This window comes from Drosophila virilis, chromosome X (assembly GCF_030788295.1).
Source record: "Drosophila virilis strain 15010-1051.87 chromosome X, Dvir_AGI_RSII-ME, whole genome shotgun sequence".
NCBI classification, from domain to species: Eukaryota; Metazoa; Arthropoda; class Insecta; order Diptera; family Drosophilidae; genus Drosophila; species Drosophila virilis.
In genome coordinates this window covers 2783244-2797591 of record NC_091543.1, presented here as the reverse complement: position 1 = coordinate 2797591, position 14348 = coordinate 2783244, and the positions used below count along the sequence as shown (strand labels likewise).

The window sequence follows — 14348 nt, the reverse complement described above, 5'->3', positions numbered from 1 at the left end:
ATGCACATAAATAAAAAACAAATACACTTAAAGCATACTGTTGCTTAACATATGCTAATTTAACAGTCTGTTATACTGACTGTTAAGTTACATAAATACACAAATTAGGGCTTGGTTTCTTCTTTCCTAAATACGTACAAATTAGAAACAATCAACGCATACAGCTAAGAAATGCCGTTACTTAACATTTATGTTAATTTAACAATCTGTTAACTAAACTGTTAAGTTCAATAAATACACAAGTCAGAGATTTGATTCTTGCACCCTCTGCCCCAGTTTTCTGGAAAAAGTTTTCTTGTTGACACGATAATTGGGGGGAATAGCGAAATAGTGTTTTACAATCTAAGACTTTATTCATTTGTATCGTTTTCATGCTTCGCTTCCTTTCCTCACTTCTAGCAGTCAACCTCACGAGAAATGATGCCTAAGGCTCTGTTGCTGCCCGGATTAACCGCAGTACCTGTTACCCAGTAATTAACTATTAATTAGCCCCAGTTTATTTAGCGTTCTTCACGGCAGCTCAAACGGCACTCTGGAGACACGCAATCCTGAAACTGAACAGTTATAGCTTTAACAGCTGTTAAGCAGTGCTAAGCCTGCCTTTAATAGCGTCACTTTAACACTAACAGTAGTCAATGTTTTACATAACCGCACTCCAAACTCGCCTTAAAGCTTCTTAGACGCCTTAGCGAAAGTGCAAGCATTTTTTAGTTAAATTGGGTTTTTTTTTCGCAACTAACTCCACGCCGCTTTGCATCACTGTCAGTGCTGGGCGGAGCTGCCAACTCGATGCGCTTCGCTGCGTCGCCTTGACAGGCGCGCACGTTGGGCAACACGTTGAGCTGCTGCCACTTGGGGCGCCACACATGCTAAGCCAGCCCAGCCTAGGCCGAGGCTCAGGATTCAGACCCTGAAGAGCCTAGAACGCAGCAGGCAGCGCTCAGACTCGCAGTCGCCGGCCATTTCTGGCCCCGGTAGGGCCAGCTCCTGTTTGGTGCCTTTTGGGCATGTTTCTTTTTGCTCAGGCATCTATCTTAGTTTCTTTTTTTTTTTTTTTTTTTTAAATTTTTGCCACTTTTTCACATTTGTTTGTTGTAAGCTTTAAGGCGACTCGCCTGTTTTATGGCACTGCATAAATCAGAGGGTACCAATAGCCGTACCGCCCTACCATCCTGCCGCACACCCTCGTAACGTGGGCGTGGCTGGCGCATTTATTGACGAATTTTAGTGTGCACGAGCTGAGATGATGAGCATATTACGACTATTTCACATAGTTTGCTTAGCGGCCAACAGAGGGTGCTACCAGAGGGTGCTACCAGTTGGATAGGGAGGGAGCCCACTATAATTGCCATGCTCGGAGCGCATGAAATTTTCAACGCAACAAATGAAAATATTTTTGTTTCACTTTGGCTTTTTTTTTATTTACTGACTTTGACTGAGGCAACCCACGTACCGCTGCGCTACCTCCCTGGTCCCCTTACCGTTCCCTACCGACCCCAGTTTTTATTTGGCATGTCTGGGACAGACGCTGCCTGGCGCAAAACATTTAGACTGCTTGGCCCTTTGAAGGCTCGTGGTCATAAATTCCGTTCTCACCACATTTTCTCTCCTTCCGACCAGCCCCTCAGACGAGTCACTACGTTTTTGGCCTTACTTCTTTTGGTGTAAGTGTGTGTGTGTGTGTGTTTTTTGGCCAGCAGCAAAAAGCATTTTTGACTTCACCAAAAGGTGCAAAAAAAGCTGTGGGCAACGAAACGGCAATGCGTTTCATTCAAATTGTAAGCAACGAATTTGCAATACTCTTAAGTCAATTCAACTTTAGACTTAAGTCTGAGACAAGCTGCTGAGCGCGTATTACTGAAGAGCATACTGAGTAGGTTTTTTTGTGGTTGGAGTCTTAAAGAGTTTGGCTATAAAGATTCCCTTGGAAGAGTTAAGAACAGGAACAAGAAAGAGTTAGCTAAGGAAGTCTCCTAAAAGATTTGGTGTGCTTAAAGCTGTCAAAGAATTGATAAGATAAGTCCAGATACACAACAAATAATTTAGCCGGACAGCACGAAAAACGCAGCCATATAAGTTAATGTTGTAAGCCCGCATCGAACCAGCAAGCGAAAGGTCGCCGGTTCAAACCCTATTGAAATGTTGTAGGTTCATCTTGTTTGTTTAAGCTTAATATGATTCAAAGGTACAAAGTTTTGCTTTTCTTTTTATTTTGACAGTCAAGTCAAATTCTCTTCCAATCGCTGACAAACTTCTCGCCCAAGCGAATATACCCGACGTTTAGGCGCCTGTTTTTAGGGCACGAATAAAAAAATGAAAAAAAATTAAAAAAGAAAAAAAAAACAAACACTCAAACGCAAAGGCATATAAAGCATATTTTTGGACATGCTTTCGCCTTGAGTTTGGCTTGGCTAAGCAAAGGCTGACATGGCCAAGGGGCGAGCGGCGTCAGGGGCGTGGCAGAGGCTCAAATTGGGGGCACAGCCGCCGAGGCGAGACACAGCCAGACGTAGAGAGGCGCGGTCCAACAAAGAAATACGGAATCTAACATGATCATAAAATATTCATATTAATCTGCTTGGCTCATAAAATATTCAGCTGCGTAATTGTTGGCATTACGTGAAGTTAAGCAAGAGGAAACACAACCAGAAGCAAAGCAAAAGCCAAACGTAGGCCCATTCCCAGAAGCTGTACGCAGCCACAGGCGGGAGACAACCAACCTGGGGAACAGAACATTTAGAAGGTGAAGGAGACGGAGCGCCGGAAATGCCAGGCAAAAATCTTGCAAGTTTGTAATTTACACCTGGCTGCGTTTTTTGACTGCGGCAGCCATGCTTGGCCAGCCTTGCCTTGCCAGGGGCGGCTGACATTTTATACACTGAACCCATTGAAAAAGCACGCGCCAAAACGGGTAGCTTATTTCTGTGCAAGCATATGTAACAGGCACGGGGCAGCATCGCCTCTGAATGCTTCCTGATCGCCCAACGAACTGGGAAATTATCATACCTGGAATTCGATACATAAATGCATTATGTCAAACGCCGAAGGCATTCATAATTTCCAATCAATATCTTTTCCCCTTTTTTGTAATATCGATAAATATCGATTTTGAGAGAACTTGTTCATGAAGACTGAAGAACTTGGAGTTTAAATTTTGGAATTTATTTTTGTTTACATGATAAAAAGAACGTGCTTTTAATAGATGTATCTCCCCTTTTTGTAATATCGATAAATATCGATAAATATCGACTTTGAGAGAACTTGTCGTTCTTGAACACTGAAGAACTTGGAGCTTAAAATTTGGAATTTATATTTGTCTATACGATAAACAGAACGTGCTTATAACTCTCCACTTTATTGTAATATCGAAAAATAACGATTTTGAGACAAGGTTTTTCAAGCCTAGCTCGAAGATTCCGAGAGTTAACTAATTCAAACTTGTTATGTAGTTTATATTTTAGTATATACATATAAAGAGTATTTCTTCGTTTCAAAAACAACACCTTTTCCATTATTGTGAAGCAGGAAAAATAAGAACTTCGTGTGTATATAGCAGCGCCAGCTGAACGCTGTGTTTAGGGTATCAGATCAGTCGATCACCGCCGACTAAGAAACAACGACTTGTGACTTTAAGCAGAAGTCTTGGCTTTAAAGACACACGCACATAATTTTAGTGTGTGAGTGTGAGTGTGGCTTTAGTAAATCCCATTAAGCTATTCATAATTGCTCATAATTTTGGTTGATTTCATTAGCATATGTAACAATTTAATTTGATGTGTGAAAAGCGAATGAAACTCTACACACACACGCACTCCCAACCGCAACTTATATGCATAATCAATGATGCCTCATTAACCTGCCTGACAATTGTTGTTGTTGTTGTTGTTGTTTTTGTTGTTGCTGTTAATTACGCATCGCATATGCGGTCATAAAATATACAAAATATCATTCTCAACGCCCGTTTTACATCAAAATGACGTCGATTAACACCTCTGCCGTGTGCGTGCGCCTGTGTGTGTTGTTTGTGGCATAAAACCCTGTTAATTGGATTTATCGTATAATATTGAAACCGCCATCGCGGCTGCCATCAGCGGAAGTCGCCCGCCTATGCGGCGTATGCGTAATATTAACATAACTTATTTTTTTCCATTGAATTCAACGTGTTCCCAATTTCATAAACACCAACAAAACAAATATAAAACACGACTAGCAGATACCCTGCACACACTGACAAGCTTTCTTCTCAGACTATCTACGAGATGATTCGATTTTAAGTCCGTTGTCGATTTGATCTTGATGCACATTTAAGAACTTGAATATGGTATAGACAAAATGGCAAAGTGCAAAGCTCTACCTATTTTACAATCCTACATAAGCAGGTGTGAATTATTCAGTTTGAACCATACTGCTTGTTTAGTTTACAGTTCTCCCCATGGGCTTACAGACTCAAAACCTTTGCTTTCTAGACTCCTTCCATTTAAACGAAGGGTTTATCCCTTTCCATCCAATTAGCCCCTCTTCCCCACCCAGCATTGAGAGAGTAATTGTTTGTCTTTACTCGCATATTTATTTTTATTTTTCTTTATGATTATAGCCGCAATGCTTATTTAATTTAATTTTGATTCAGTTTTTGGTTGACTATTTTTTTGTAGTTAGGAGTTAGGCCAGCTGTTAAAATTAAATTTCGAGTAGAACCTTCCGCATCGAGAGTTGCTTGGCCTTACCTTCTTCCGTTACGATATGATCCATCTATTTTTTTATTAATTTCTGTTACGATTTTTTCCTGAAGAAAAGGCGGATAATTGGTAAGGAAAACAAAGGAGAGGCCAGATCCAAGGCTTACCTTTATAAGAAGCTCAAAGTCGAGCTTAGAAAATTGCTTTTTAAATTACAATTTTGAATTTCTCATTTATTTTTTGGTTGCTGAATTGAATGATCAGAATATAACTGCAATAGGTCATATTATAGCGATAAGATAATGATGATAGAGCTCGTATAATACCTTGTGACACACATTGAGAGTCTTGCAAATTGTAAAGGACAACGAGTACCTGCTGAGAATGGGGACGAATCGGAGGGGTCATTCGAGAGATCTGTCTGGATGGACTTACCCCTTGGGCTGGGCAATCAATTCCGAGAGTTTCCGATTCTCTGGGCGAATATACATTGAAAGTTAAGAATTGTGAAATAAACAATCACAACAAATCCTGCGGGTGAGATCTTAAATATATATATCTGAAGAGGATCTTTGGTTTTCTGACTCACCCTTCTTGGTTACGAAATACGATTATTTGGTTGTTAGAAATAAATAGAAACGCGTAAAACTTTTGATCTGGACTTCTGTTTGAGCATTTAAAATTTTGCGCCGTGTACAAAGAGCATCTGTGACAACTGGAGAATAAGGAGGGGGGGATGAAAAATCCTTGATGGGTTCATGAGAATCCCTTTTTGGGTACTCACCATCATTGTGTTCACACCCATTCACACGAACACACAAACCGCTTCTGAACGTAATTTTGCAACACTTTTTGAAAATTTCACATTGATTGAAGAGAAACTTTGAAACAAATTGAATTTTTGCACTTTTTGATTTTATTTGTTTCTCTCAACAGAAATAAACAAAGAGAAAAAGCAGAACAAATTTTGAAATTTATACAACAATTTAGAAAACTAGAGCTGTTGGCTCCAGTGGAGCTCCAACTGGAATGAATCTGTTTGCCTTTCGCCTGGGCTCATTCACATTTATGTCGATTTCAAGGCCTGCCCTGGCTGTACAGAATCAAATTCTATTAACATGGCCAACCTAAGGATTTCGAGTATATATCTGTAACGTCTTCAGTATATTTGAGTGGAATTGCGACGAAACACGTCTAAACGTAACTTGAGTCGGTAAGGTTGTCAATCTATCAGTCAGTCAATCAGTCAATCAGTTTTCCATATAGAGATAAAAAGTGCATTAGATTGAGATTCACATTCACATATTTTCTGTCTACCGTCAGAAGGCGAAATGGCAGAGAAATCTAAGAGAATTGCGACAAATCATGTCTTAGTGTGCACAGTAAACAAATTGTCACTAAGGTAGTCAATCAATCAGTTATATATAGATAAATAATTGAAGAGATTGAAACTGATTTCAAGAATCATTCATGTGTTTTCTGTCTACCATCAGAAGGCGAAATGGCAGAGAAATTGTTGCGAATCGGTTTGATGTAACTACACATGATTAATTATAATATGTTGACTTTTTTTCAGAGCACATGCAGAGAGTTGCTTTTGGCTGGCAAATTTTAATTATGATATATGAGTAAGCTGTTGGTCAAAGACAGGAGCTGTAAACGTTGTTAAATTTTGAGGTATTTGTTGTTTAATTAGATTGAGTTGCAATAATAATTCATAATTTGATGGGAATTAACTCAGTCATTGCAGAGCACAGACAACACACGCACAGCATAATTATAATGCCTGGACACAAAACTTGCTGAACCGGCCGGCTCGATGTCTTGACAGCTCGAGTTAATTCAATAGGCAGAGAGTGCATCATTTGTTCGACATTTCCGGCACGCACACTCACAGAAAGACACACATAATGTTAAACACATGATATGCCCATAAGTTCAAGTTTAAAGCGTTATAGAAAATACTTGTGCTTGTGTTTTGTGCGAGGAAAGTTTTAAAAAATCACAGTACATTTGATAACTTATAATAAGAAACGCATACATTACGCGGCTTTGCGCGGCCCTTTTCTGTATATTTACTCAGTAAATCATCGGTTTCAACAATTTTTCAGCAACTTTCCACACTTGCGGTTGCAATTTCTTTCAAAACCCAGTCCTAGTATGCAATTTTGTGAAAGATGCGACATTTTAGGGCTTACGGTATGGGCTGTGCGTTGCCCATCAATCAGTCAATCAAAACATCTTACTAAATACAGAACTTATTAACTAGCATTAACTTTCTTATATATGTTGCAAAAAAGCAGAAGAAAGAAGAAGACTTTCAATGGTTCATTTTCTCTCTGGCCAAGCTAACATGGAGGACATAAAGTAACCCGTCAATCAGTCAATCATCAATCAAGTTCATTTTAGTACATACAATATATATTAATAAATTATTATTAGCAGATGCATGTTCCAAAGAGTTAAAAAAGATTGAACAGAGCATGTTTCTCTCTAGCCAAGTGAATATGGAGGACGTTAACTTGCCCATCAATCAGTCAATCAAAGCCAATACCACGAGAGACCATAAAGTGAACATGGGGGACAAATAAAATGAATGGAAAACTGTTATGTGAATAATATGACCATGGAAGTCAAGGAATGCAGAAAATGTTTGCCAACTGACCGTGGAGGATCTGAGAGCTTGGCAAAGACTTGTGGCGCACCTCGCAACTAATATGACCAAGCTGCATGCCTGCAGCGGGGAAGAGGGTTTTGCGCCCTGAATTGCAGCCATCTCGCTCTCACACTCGTTGTAGTTAAATACAAAATTGTGTTGCATCGTTAGCCTAATTGCATTTTCCAGAACGAAACAACAGCAAGAAAGACAAGACAAGACAAGAATATCGAGCAAAGGGTGCGGTGCATACGCATGGGGAAAGGGTATACAGGAAGAGGCTTGATGATGATGCTGCATGCGTGCGTGCATGTCACAGGGCTGTCCGCAGCGAGTGTGACTCTAGCTGGTTCCAGTTGGTCAGTCGACTCTGGTCACATAGTTGCTGATTGCATTTTTTGGCTATTAAGTCTGTACGACCCAGCGTGTACCCTGTACTCATGGAAGATTCATGGAAATGGGCATGTTGAGCTTGAGCACATGTGCGTGTGATAGGCAGAAACTGCCGTATTTACTTTTGGCTACCCAAATGTACATTGCCGATCGATTGCTGATCGATAACTTTTGCCAGCGCGATAAATATCGATATGTAGACTTGTCTCTTTGGGCAGATATCAAAGCGTAAAAGCGATAAAGGCATCATTTGGCTTGCTCTTTGGCATTCACAAATCAAGTGCTCATTTAATCGAAAATCGATAAATATCGATATGGATAATTTGAGCGTAGCTCGAAAACATTCATAGCTAAGATCAGGAAATTGGGCATATAGATGATTCTTGAATCGGATACCTTTTCCCTACCCAGGTATTTATACAATTTAGAGCTGTAAGTAGGGTATCATCTAGTCGTTAACTTTCTGCCTGGTGCAATTTGACTTGTTTTGGGTGACCAGTGTGGCCAGCCACTGTCATTGCCATTGTCATCATGTGCATATGCATGGCACACCTAGCAGGCACACACACCCACACATACCCACACACACACACACACCCACACACACACACACCCACAACCATCCAGACATACACAGACCCACATGTAATAACTAGTCGTTTATTTCAAGAGCTCAAGTCTCTGCGGGCTACGGACTAACTTTTGACTTTTGATTTCTCTGGCCTAAATGAACCAGACCAACACACACACACACACACACACACACACGCATTCAAATGCACCGAAACTGACCGCACCCCCTGCCCCTAGGAATGCTCACACAATGTCCCCATAAAGCCGTCGGCACAATTCGTTAAAGATTTTTGATATTTTCATTACGTGCAGCTGCCAGCTAAGCATCATTGTGTGTGTGTGTGTGTGTGTGTGTGTGTGTGTGTGCGCTGTGTGTGTGCGCTGTGTGTGTGCACTGTGTGTTGCTCTCTGCTTGGTTTATAAAATCTTGTACATGAACAGATTTCAATCGCTTAATCTCTGCTGACATTTTGTGTTGCAGCCAAGAAAAACGGCCAGAACGTAACGCAACGTAAAAACAACAAACCCATTTTCAACACGTTCCAACTCATTCTCAGGCGTTTCCCTTGCTTATGAATTAAAACAGGCCGCCCAATAGAGACCACAAAATATGTGTGTGTGTGTGTGTGTGTGTGTGTGTGTGTGCCTTAATTCCAGTGTCTCGTTGCGTCAAGCTAAATAATTCAAATTACTACAAGCTGCCCGAGCACCAACAACTGCAGCAAACAATGGCACCTACTTTCATTGCCCAGTTGAGCTTTTCATAAAATGCAAAACATGAAAATGTACTTGAATATTTATCCAAAAATTTGACAAAAATTAAATGAAGGCAAATACAAAGCAATAATTATAGTTTCATGAGTACAAATGCAAAAAAAAATGCATTTGAAATAGAAGATAGAAAATGGAAGAGGGAAGATGGAAGAGGGAAGATAAAAGATAAGAGATAAAAGATAAAATACAAAAGATAAAGGGTAAAAGATAAGGGATAAAAGATAGAGGATAAAAGATGGAAGATGGAAGTTTGAAGTTGGAATTTGTAAGTTGTACGATGGATGTTGGAAGATGAAAGATAAAAGATGAAAAATAAGACGGAAGATGGAAGATGGAAGGGGAAAAAGGAAAGAGGGAAGATAAAACATAAGATAGAAGATGGAAGTTGGAAGCTGGATGTTGGAAATTGGAAGTTGGAAGTTGGAAGATGAAAGATGAAAAATGGAAGATAAAAGATGGAAGACGGAACATGGAAAATGGAAGATGGAAGTTGGAAGTTGGCAGTTGGAAGCTTGAAGTTGGAAGTTCGAAGTTGGAAGATGGAAGATCGAAGTTCGTCAAATCTGATTCAATTTTCACAAAGCTGTGCTTTTTGTTCATGGTTTGACCTCTAGATCAATTGGGCATCTAAATCTGGCGACATTGTTCTTGTGCGAAGATATATGGATGAACATAGAGATTTCTAGACATATATATATATATACATATATATGTAAAGATATATAAAGGCAAACAAGATTAAAGATGAAGGGAAGATTACAAATGGAATATGAAACATTGGAGGTGGATAATAAGATTTATAAATTTAGGATATAGAAAAAATATATATGTATATATATATATATATTTACGAATACATATATATATACGAAAATATATATAGATTTAACGGAACACAAATTTTTAATGGTTTAACAAATGAACAAAGAAATTTCAGAAAACTCGGGTTATTTAATTCATGCGCAAAACGGTATATGGATCGTAGACACGCTGGGCTTGCATTTTGGGCAAAGTGCGGCGAAAGATGAAGGCGCCGCGATAATGATCCCCGCGTGCAATCAGATCCGTGAGACAATCCATCCACTGGCAATAGATGGGCATAAAAGGCGGTGCGCCGGCAGCCACGCCCGAGCCGGAACAGGCCATGCAGGCGCCGACAACCTGAAGTGGATAGAGCAGCATGATGGCGCCAAACTGAAGCAGAGCCGAGTTGTACTCGCGCTGATCGGACTTGAGCATAAAGACGCGATTGCAGATGGCGCTAAGTGTGCTGGTGCAGAAGAGCACGCCCAGATCGCTGAGCAGGCGCGGCACAAAGCCCGCATAGAAGCCGAGCGGCCCGTCCTGGGCCAGAATCTCGCGCACACTACCCCGAATTGTTGAATAGACGACCTCGCGGCCAACAAACTGGGCCATTTGGCGCACCGAGATCACATAGAACGGATGCGATATGGCCAAACCGGTGGCAATAATAATCCCGTCTCGCAGCATATTCGAGACGTACTCACGAAACGGATGTGCCGGCTTCTCCAGCTGTTTCCAGCCAACCAGATGGACCAAGCTCTCCGAAAACAGAGCCGAGCTGGCGCTGCTCAGAATGCGCGGTCCCAAGCCACGATAGAGTCCGGCAAAGCCATCCGTATGCCGGATATAGCGTATATACTGATGCACGCTCGGCAGAAACAGCGTCGAGCGGCCCAGCCAACTGGTGGAGGTCACAGCCGGCAGCGGCTCGTAGCCCAGCTGCATCAGAACCTTGGCATACTCATACGGATGCATAACGGCCCCGAAGCCCATGCGTAAAAAGAAGCGCAAAAATTCATTCGGCTTGTCCAGATCATTATCCCAATCGGTTTCTGATTCCAATGTTTCCACCTGCCCCGCCGGCTGCTGCTGCCCGGCCTCATCGCCGCTTTCCTCGCTCGCCTGTTGCTCATCTAGCATTGCCACGCCCCCCTCGAGACGCTGCACAATTCCCGCCGCCGCTTCGTTGTCCGCGTCGCCGGCTGAGACATAGATACCCTCCAGCATGTGCTCACGACGACTCTGCATTTCGTTTGGCTTCAGTACGAATCGCGTCCAATCACCAAATGGAATTTCAATTTTTCGTCTCGACTTGTTCAACCTGCTCACTCGGGCTGAAACAAACTGAGGCTCCAGCTTAGGCTAGCAAACGCCCTGACAAAGCCCACAAGGCTGACTTGCTCTCTCCACATATATTAAACTATATAAAAACCTATCCCTGATTAACGATTTGATAGATTGCAGTGCTGCATGAGAAATGCATTCATTAACAACTAATTTTAGGGCTTGATGCTTGGGGAGCTTCTATTGGAACAATCGGTTGGCAATTAATGCTTCGTATTTAAGTTTTTTTTGACCTGACTCTATGGATAATGTATGAATATTATCGGTGTTTGCGACGCAAATTCGAAGAACTTCTCTATACATGCACACACAAATTCATGCGCGTCTGCTTTGAATTCTATCAACAATATTTTAATTGCGATTGTATTGTTTTCTGTGCTGCTATTTAAGTTGGTTTTTTTTCTCAATATGACTCAACTATTAGTGTGGCTATTGAGTAGAGGCTGCGGCAAGTGGTGCGGTCTGTCGCGAGTTCGAGCCCCACCAAGGGAAATTTTTTTTTTTGGCTGGTGTTACTGCTTAGAAGAGTCGGCAGCAAGTAATGCGGTCGGTTGCGAGTTCAAACCCTGACAATGGAACTTTTTTTTTTTTTTAAACAAAATTTATTTAAAAGTTAACGACATGACATATTTTTTGGCTAAATTTCGCTATTTTCAAAGATCATCAGCCGTAAAGTATTGAAAGCTTGAACAGATTTAGCCATTTTCTGGCAACTCAAACCTGTTCATGGCTTCTCTGTGTTTAGAAGGCGATTTTGTGTTCGTTTTGTCTTGATTTCACATAAAATTCACCCAACACGTGACATTTCCTTCAATTCGTTTATTAAATTTAATTGACTTGAGCTCGATTTGTTACAAGGCAACATTAAAAGACTTTCAGCTGATATTTTATTTGTTTTGCAAGGTACTTGTTATATACATATTTATTTCGCATGTTGCCTGTCCATACTTTTAAGCCCAAAGATCAATGGCCTAAGCAGCTGGAGTGAACGCCCATCCGCTGAGCCCCCGCTGCCTCCTGCTACCCCTCCCGGCTTCGCTCTGGCCGCTATCGACGGGTTTTGGCGAGACGCGTCCCACATTGAGAGCCCGGTCGCCCCTGTTGTCTCTTGTCACAATTTTGCCACTTATTGCAGAACATGAAATTTCAATTAGGCAATTTTACTCTATGCTGTTTTTCTGGTCAATTAAATGCAACCATATTGCCAGCTGCGCACACACACACTCGCACAAACACATCCAATGTGTATGAGTTGCAAGTTCAGCTATTTTTTTTATTTACACGCTGCTGCAAATTGCATGTGAAATCAACAACAACACTGGCAAAATCGCATCAGATAAACCGAAATTTATAAAGGGTATTAATTTGGTCAAAAAACGCATTTCTGTGCCCTCAAATACAGTGTTGCGAAACGTTTAACAGACTGAAGTTCAAAGCATATCGGATCAAACAGTGTGATGCAGCGATTCATGAAGCAAAATAGTGTTGGAAAGCACAAAACCTTATGTGAACAAAGTAAAACAAGCCAGTGTTAGAAAGAGCGTTTAATAAACAGAAAATTAATTTGTGAGAGACAAACAGCAAGTTATAGAGTAAACTAGCTTAAGCAAGCAACAGTGTTTGATCGGCATAATAGTTTCAGCGAGCAATTTCGTGCCTGAAAGTCTGTGCAAACATTGTTCGAAAATTGCTTAAAATTCAAAGGAAATAGAACAAGTGAATCAAAATAGCAAAATAGGTGCAAAAAAAAGCTTCAAATGCTTCGATAAATCCAAAAATAATGTTGGAGAATGCTTTTTTAAAATATCAAATTTAACAATTTCATAAATAAATAATTGAGATTTCGTTGAGAAAATGAAATCAGAGATAATTGGGAATATTTCATTAATTATTATTTAATTTTCATCTGTTTATCAATTATGATTATTTCTTATTACTTGAAACCCTTAATGATAAAATTATCTGTTAGTTAAGATTCTATATTCAAGAGTCCTTCAAAACGAAAAGAATTGGAGGACAAAATGCTCAAAGAGAGGATTTTTTATAGCTAAACAGCATCTTCTTCAAACAGCATCTTCTCCCTTTCGCTTCGTCTTCCATAACCATAACAATTTTCTAGATAGCCGTCAAATGAGCGGGCAAACGGGCCCAGTAAATTTGAAATAACCAAGCGCAAGCGAATCGTAACCGGTAGCCAGTCCCCAGGACCCAATCCCGAAACGGCAACCAAAAAGGAACTTATGCGACACGCACAGTTGATTAACAATGTTGCAATTTCTGCACCGAACCAACGCATCGATGGGTTTGGCTGATGTCCACCGAAAATCTCTGAAACAGCCAAAGGGGAACAATGAACACCAAATGCCGCCCCAAATCCAGCCGCCTGGGCATCATGCAGTTCCCGCACGATTATTGCACATCACTAATTAGTGATGTGAGCGCCGCGCGCGCGCCTAAATTTTACGTTTCGGCACGAATAGATTGCGGGTCTGGCAGGCGGAGCAAGTCCCTGTGACTGGAGGGACACCAAATGCAAGCGCTCCAGAGTTGCAGCCGTGCACGGGCGGGGGCATGAGCACGGGCACGGGCACGGGCCTGACGTTGACATTCCACTAACAGTGAAATTGTTTTCCAAATCCTAAGCTTGCATGTAGCCACAAGCAACAACAGCAATGGGAGTACTTCAGTCGGGAGTGCTCGAAGAAAAGATACCCTGCAACTAACGACAAGCTTGTTTCAAAACACACAAACTTCTGCTTCAAGTTCCAATCGCCTCGCAGTAGATAACAGCTCTTAAAACTTTCGTGTTATGCTTAAAAGACCATGTCTGGATATCGATATTTATCGAAATTATGAAAATGCTGTGCTGTGCTGTGTAGGGTAAAGGCAAATATATAAGCTCAAGTCTAATGCTCTTAAAGTTGTCCGGGTATTCTACAGAAGCTATTTCTAGAAATCGATATTTATCGATATTTTTTAAAAAAATAAACGGCGCTTTTGTGCTGCGTATGGTATAGGCAACAAAATACTTCTACGACTTACGCTTAAGAAACCAAATAACGAAATCGATAAATATCGATATTATGAAAATGAAAGGAATTATCGTGCTGCGTATGATATGCGCAACA

The 14348-nt window shown here is 40.9% G+C and overlaps 1 protein-coding gene and 2 long non-coding RNA genes across 6 annotated transcripts in view; all 3 read right to left on the bottom strand.

The window, feature by feature from the left end:
- The window catches only part of LOC138911008 (uncharacterized), a 220360-nt gene that overhangs the window by 194585 nt on the left and 11427 nt on the right, over positions 1 to 14348 (bottom strand). The gene's annotated exons all lie outside the window — the stretch shown is intronic.
- LOC26531223 (uncharacterized) lies at positions 4545 to 5715 on the bottom strand. 2 transcript variants are annotated; one of them, XR_001449804.3, is made up of 6 exons: positions 5461 to 5715; positions 5266 to 5391; positions 5112 to 5207; positions 5003 to 5054; positions 4844 to 4947; positions 4545 to 4783 (listed from the first exon to the last, which is right to left on the bottom strand). It is a non-coding gene; the product is annotated as an uncharacterized lncRNA (long non-coding RNA). The 2 variants fall into 2 exon arrangements; XR_001449805.3 differs by having other exon boundaries at positions 5003 to 5051; positions 5461 to 5714.
- Positions 9957 to 11242, bottom strand: LOC6634654 (mitochondrial carrier homolog 2). Its single transcript, XM_002058071.4, has one exon. The coding sequence runs from the start codon at positions 11122 to 11124 to the stop codon at positions 10024 to 10026; it is 1101 nt and encodes a 366-aa protein (XP_002058107.1). The 5' UTR covers positions 11125 to 11242; the 3' UTR covers positions 9957 to 10023.

Bases quoted from the DNA above. Each gene is read 5' to 3' on its own strand.
- LOC6634654 (XM_002058071.4), bottom strand. From the start codon at position 11,124: ATGCAGAGTCGTCGTGAGCACATGCTGGAGGGTATCTATGTCTCAGCC.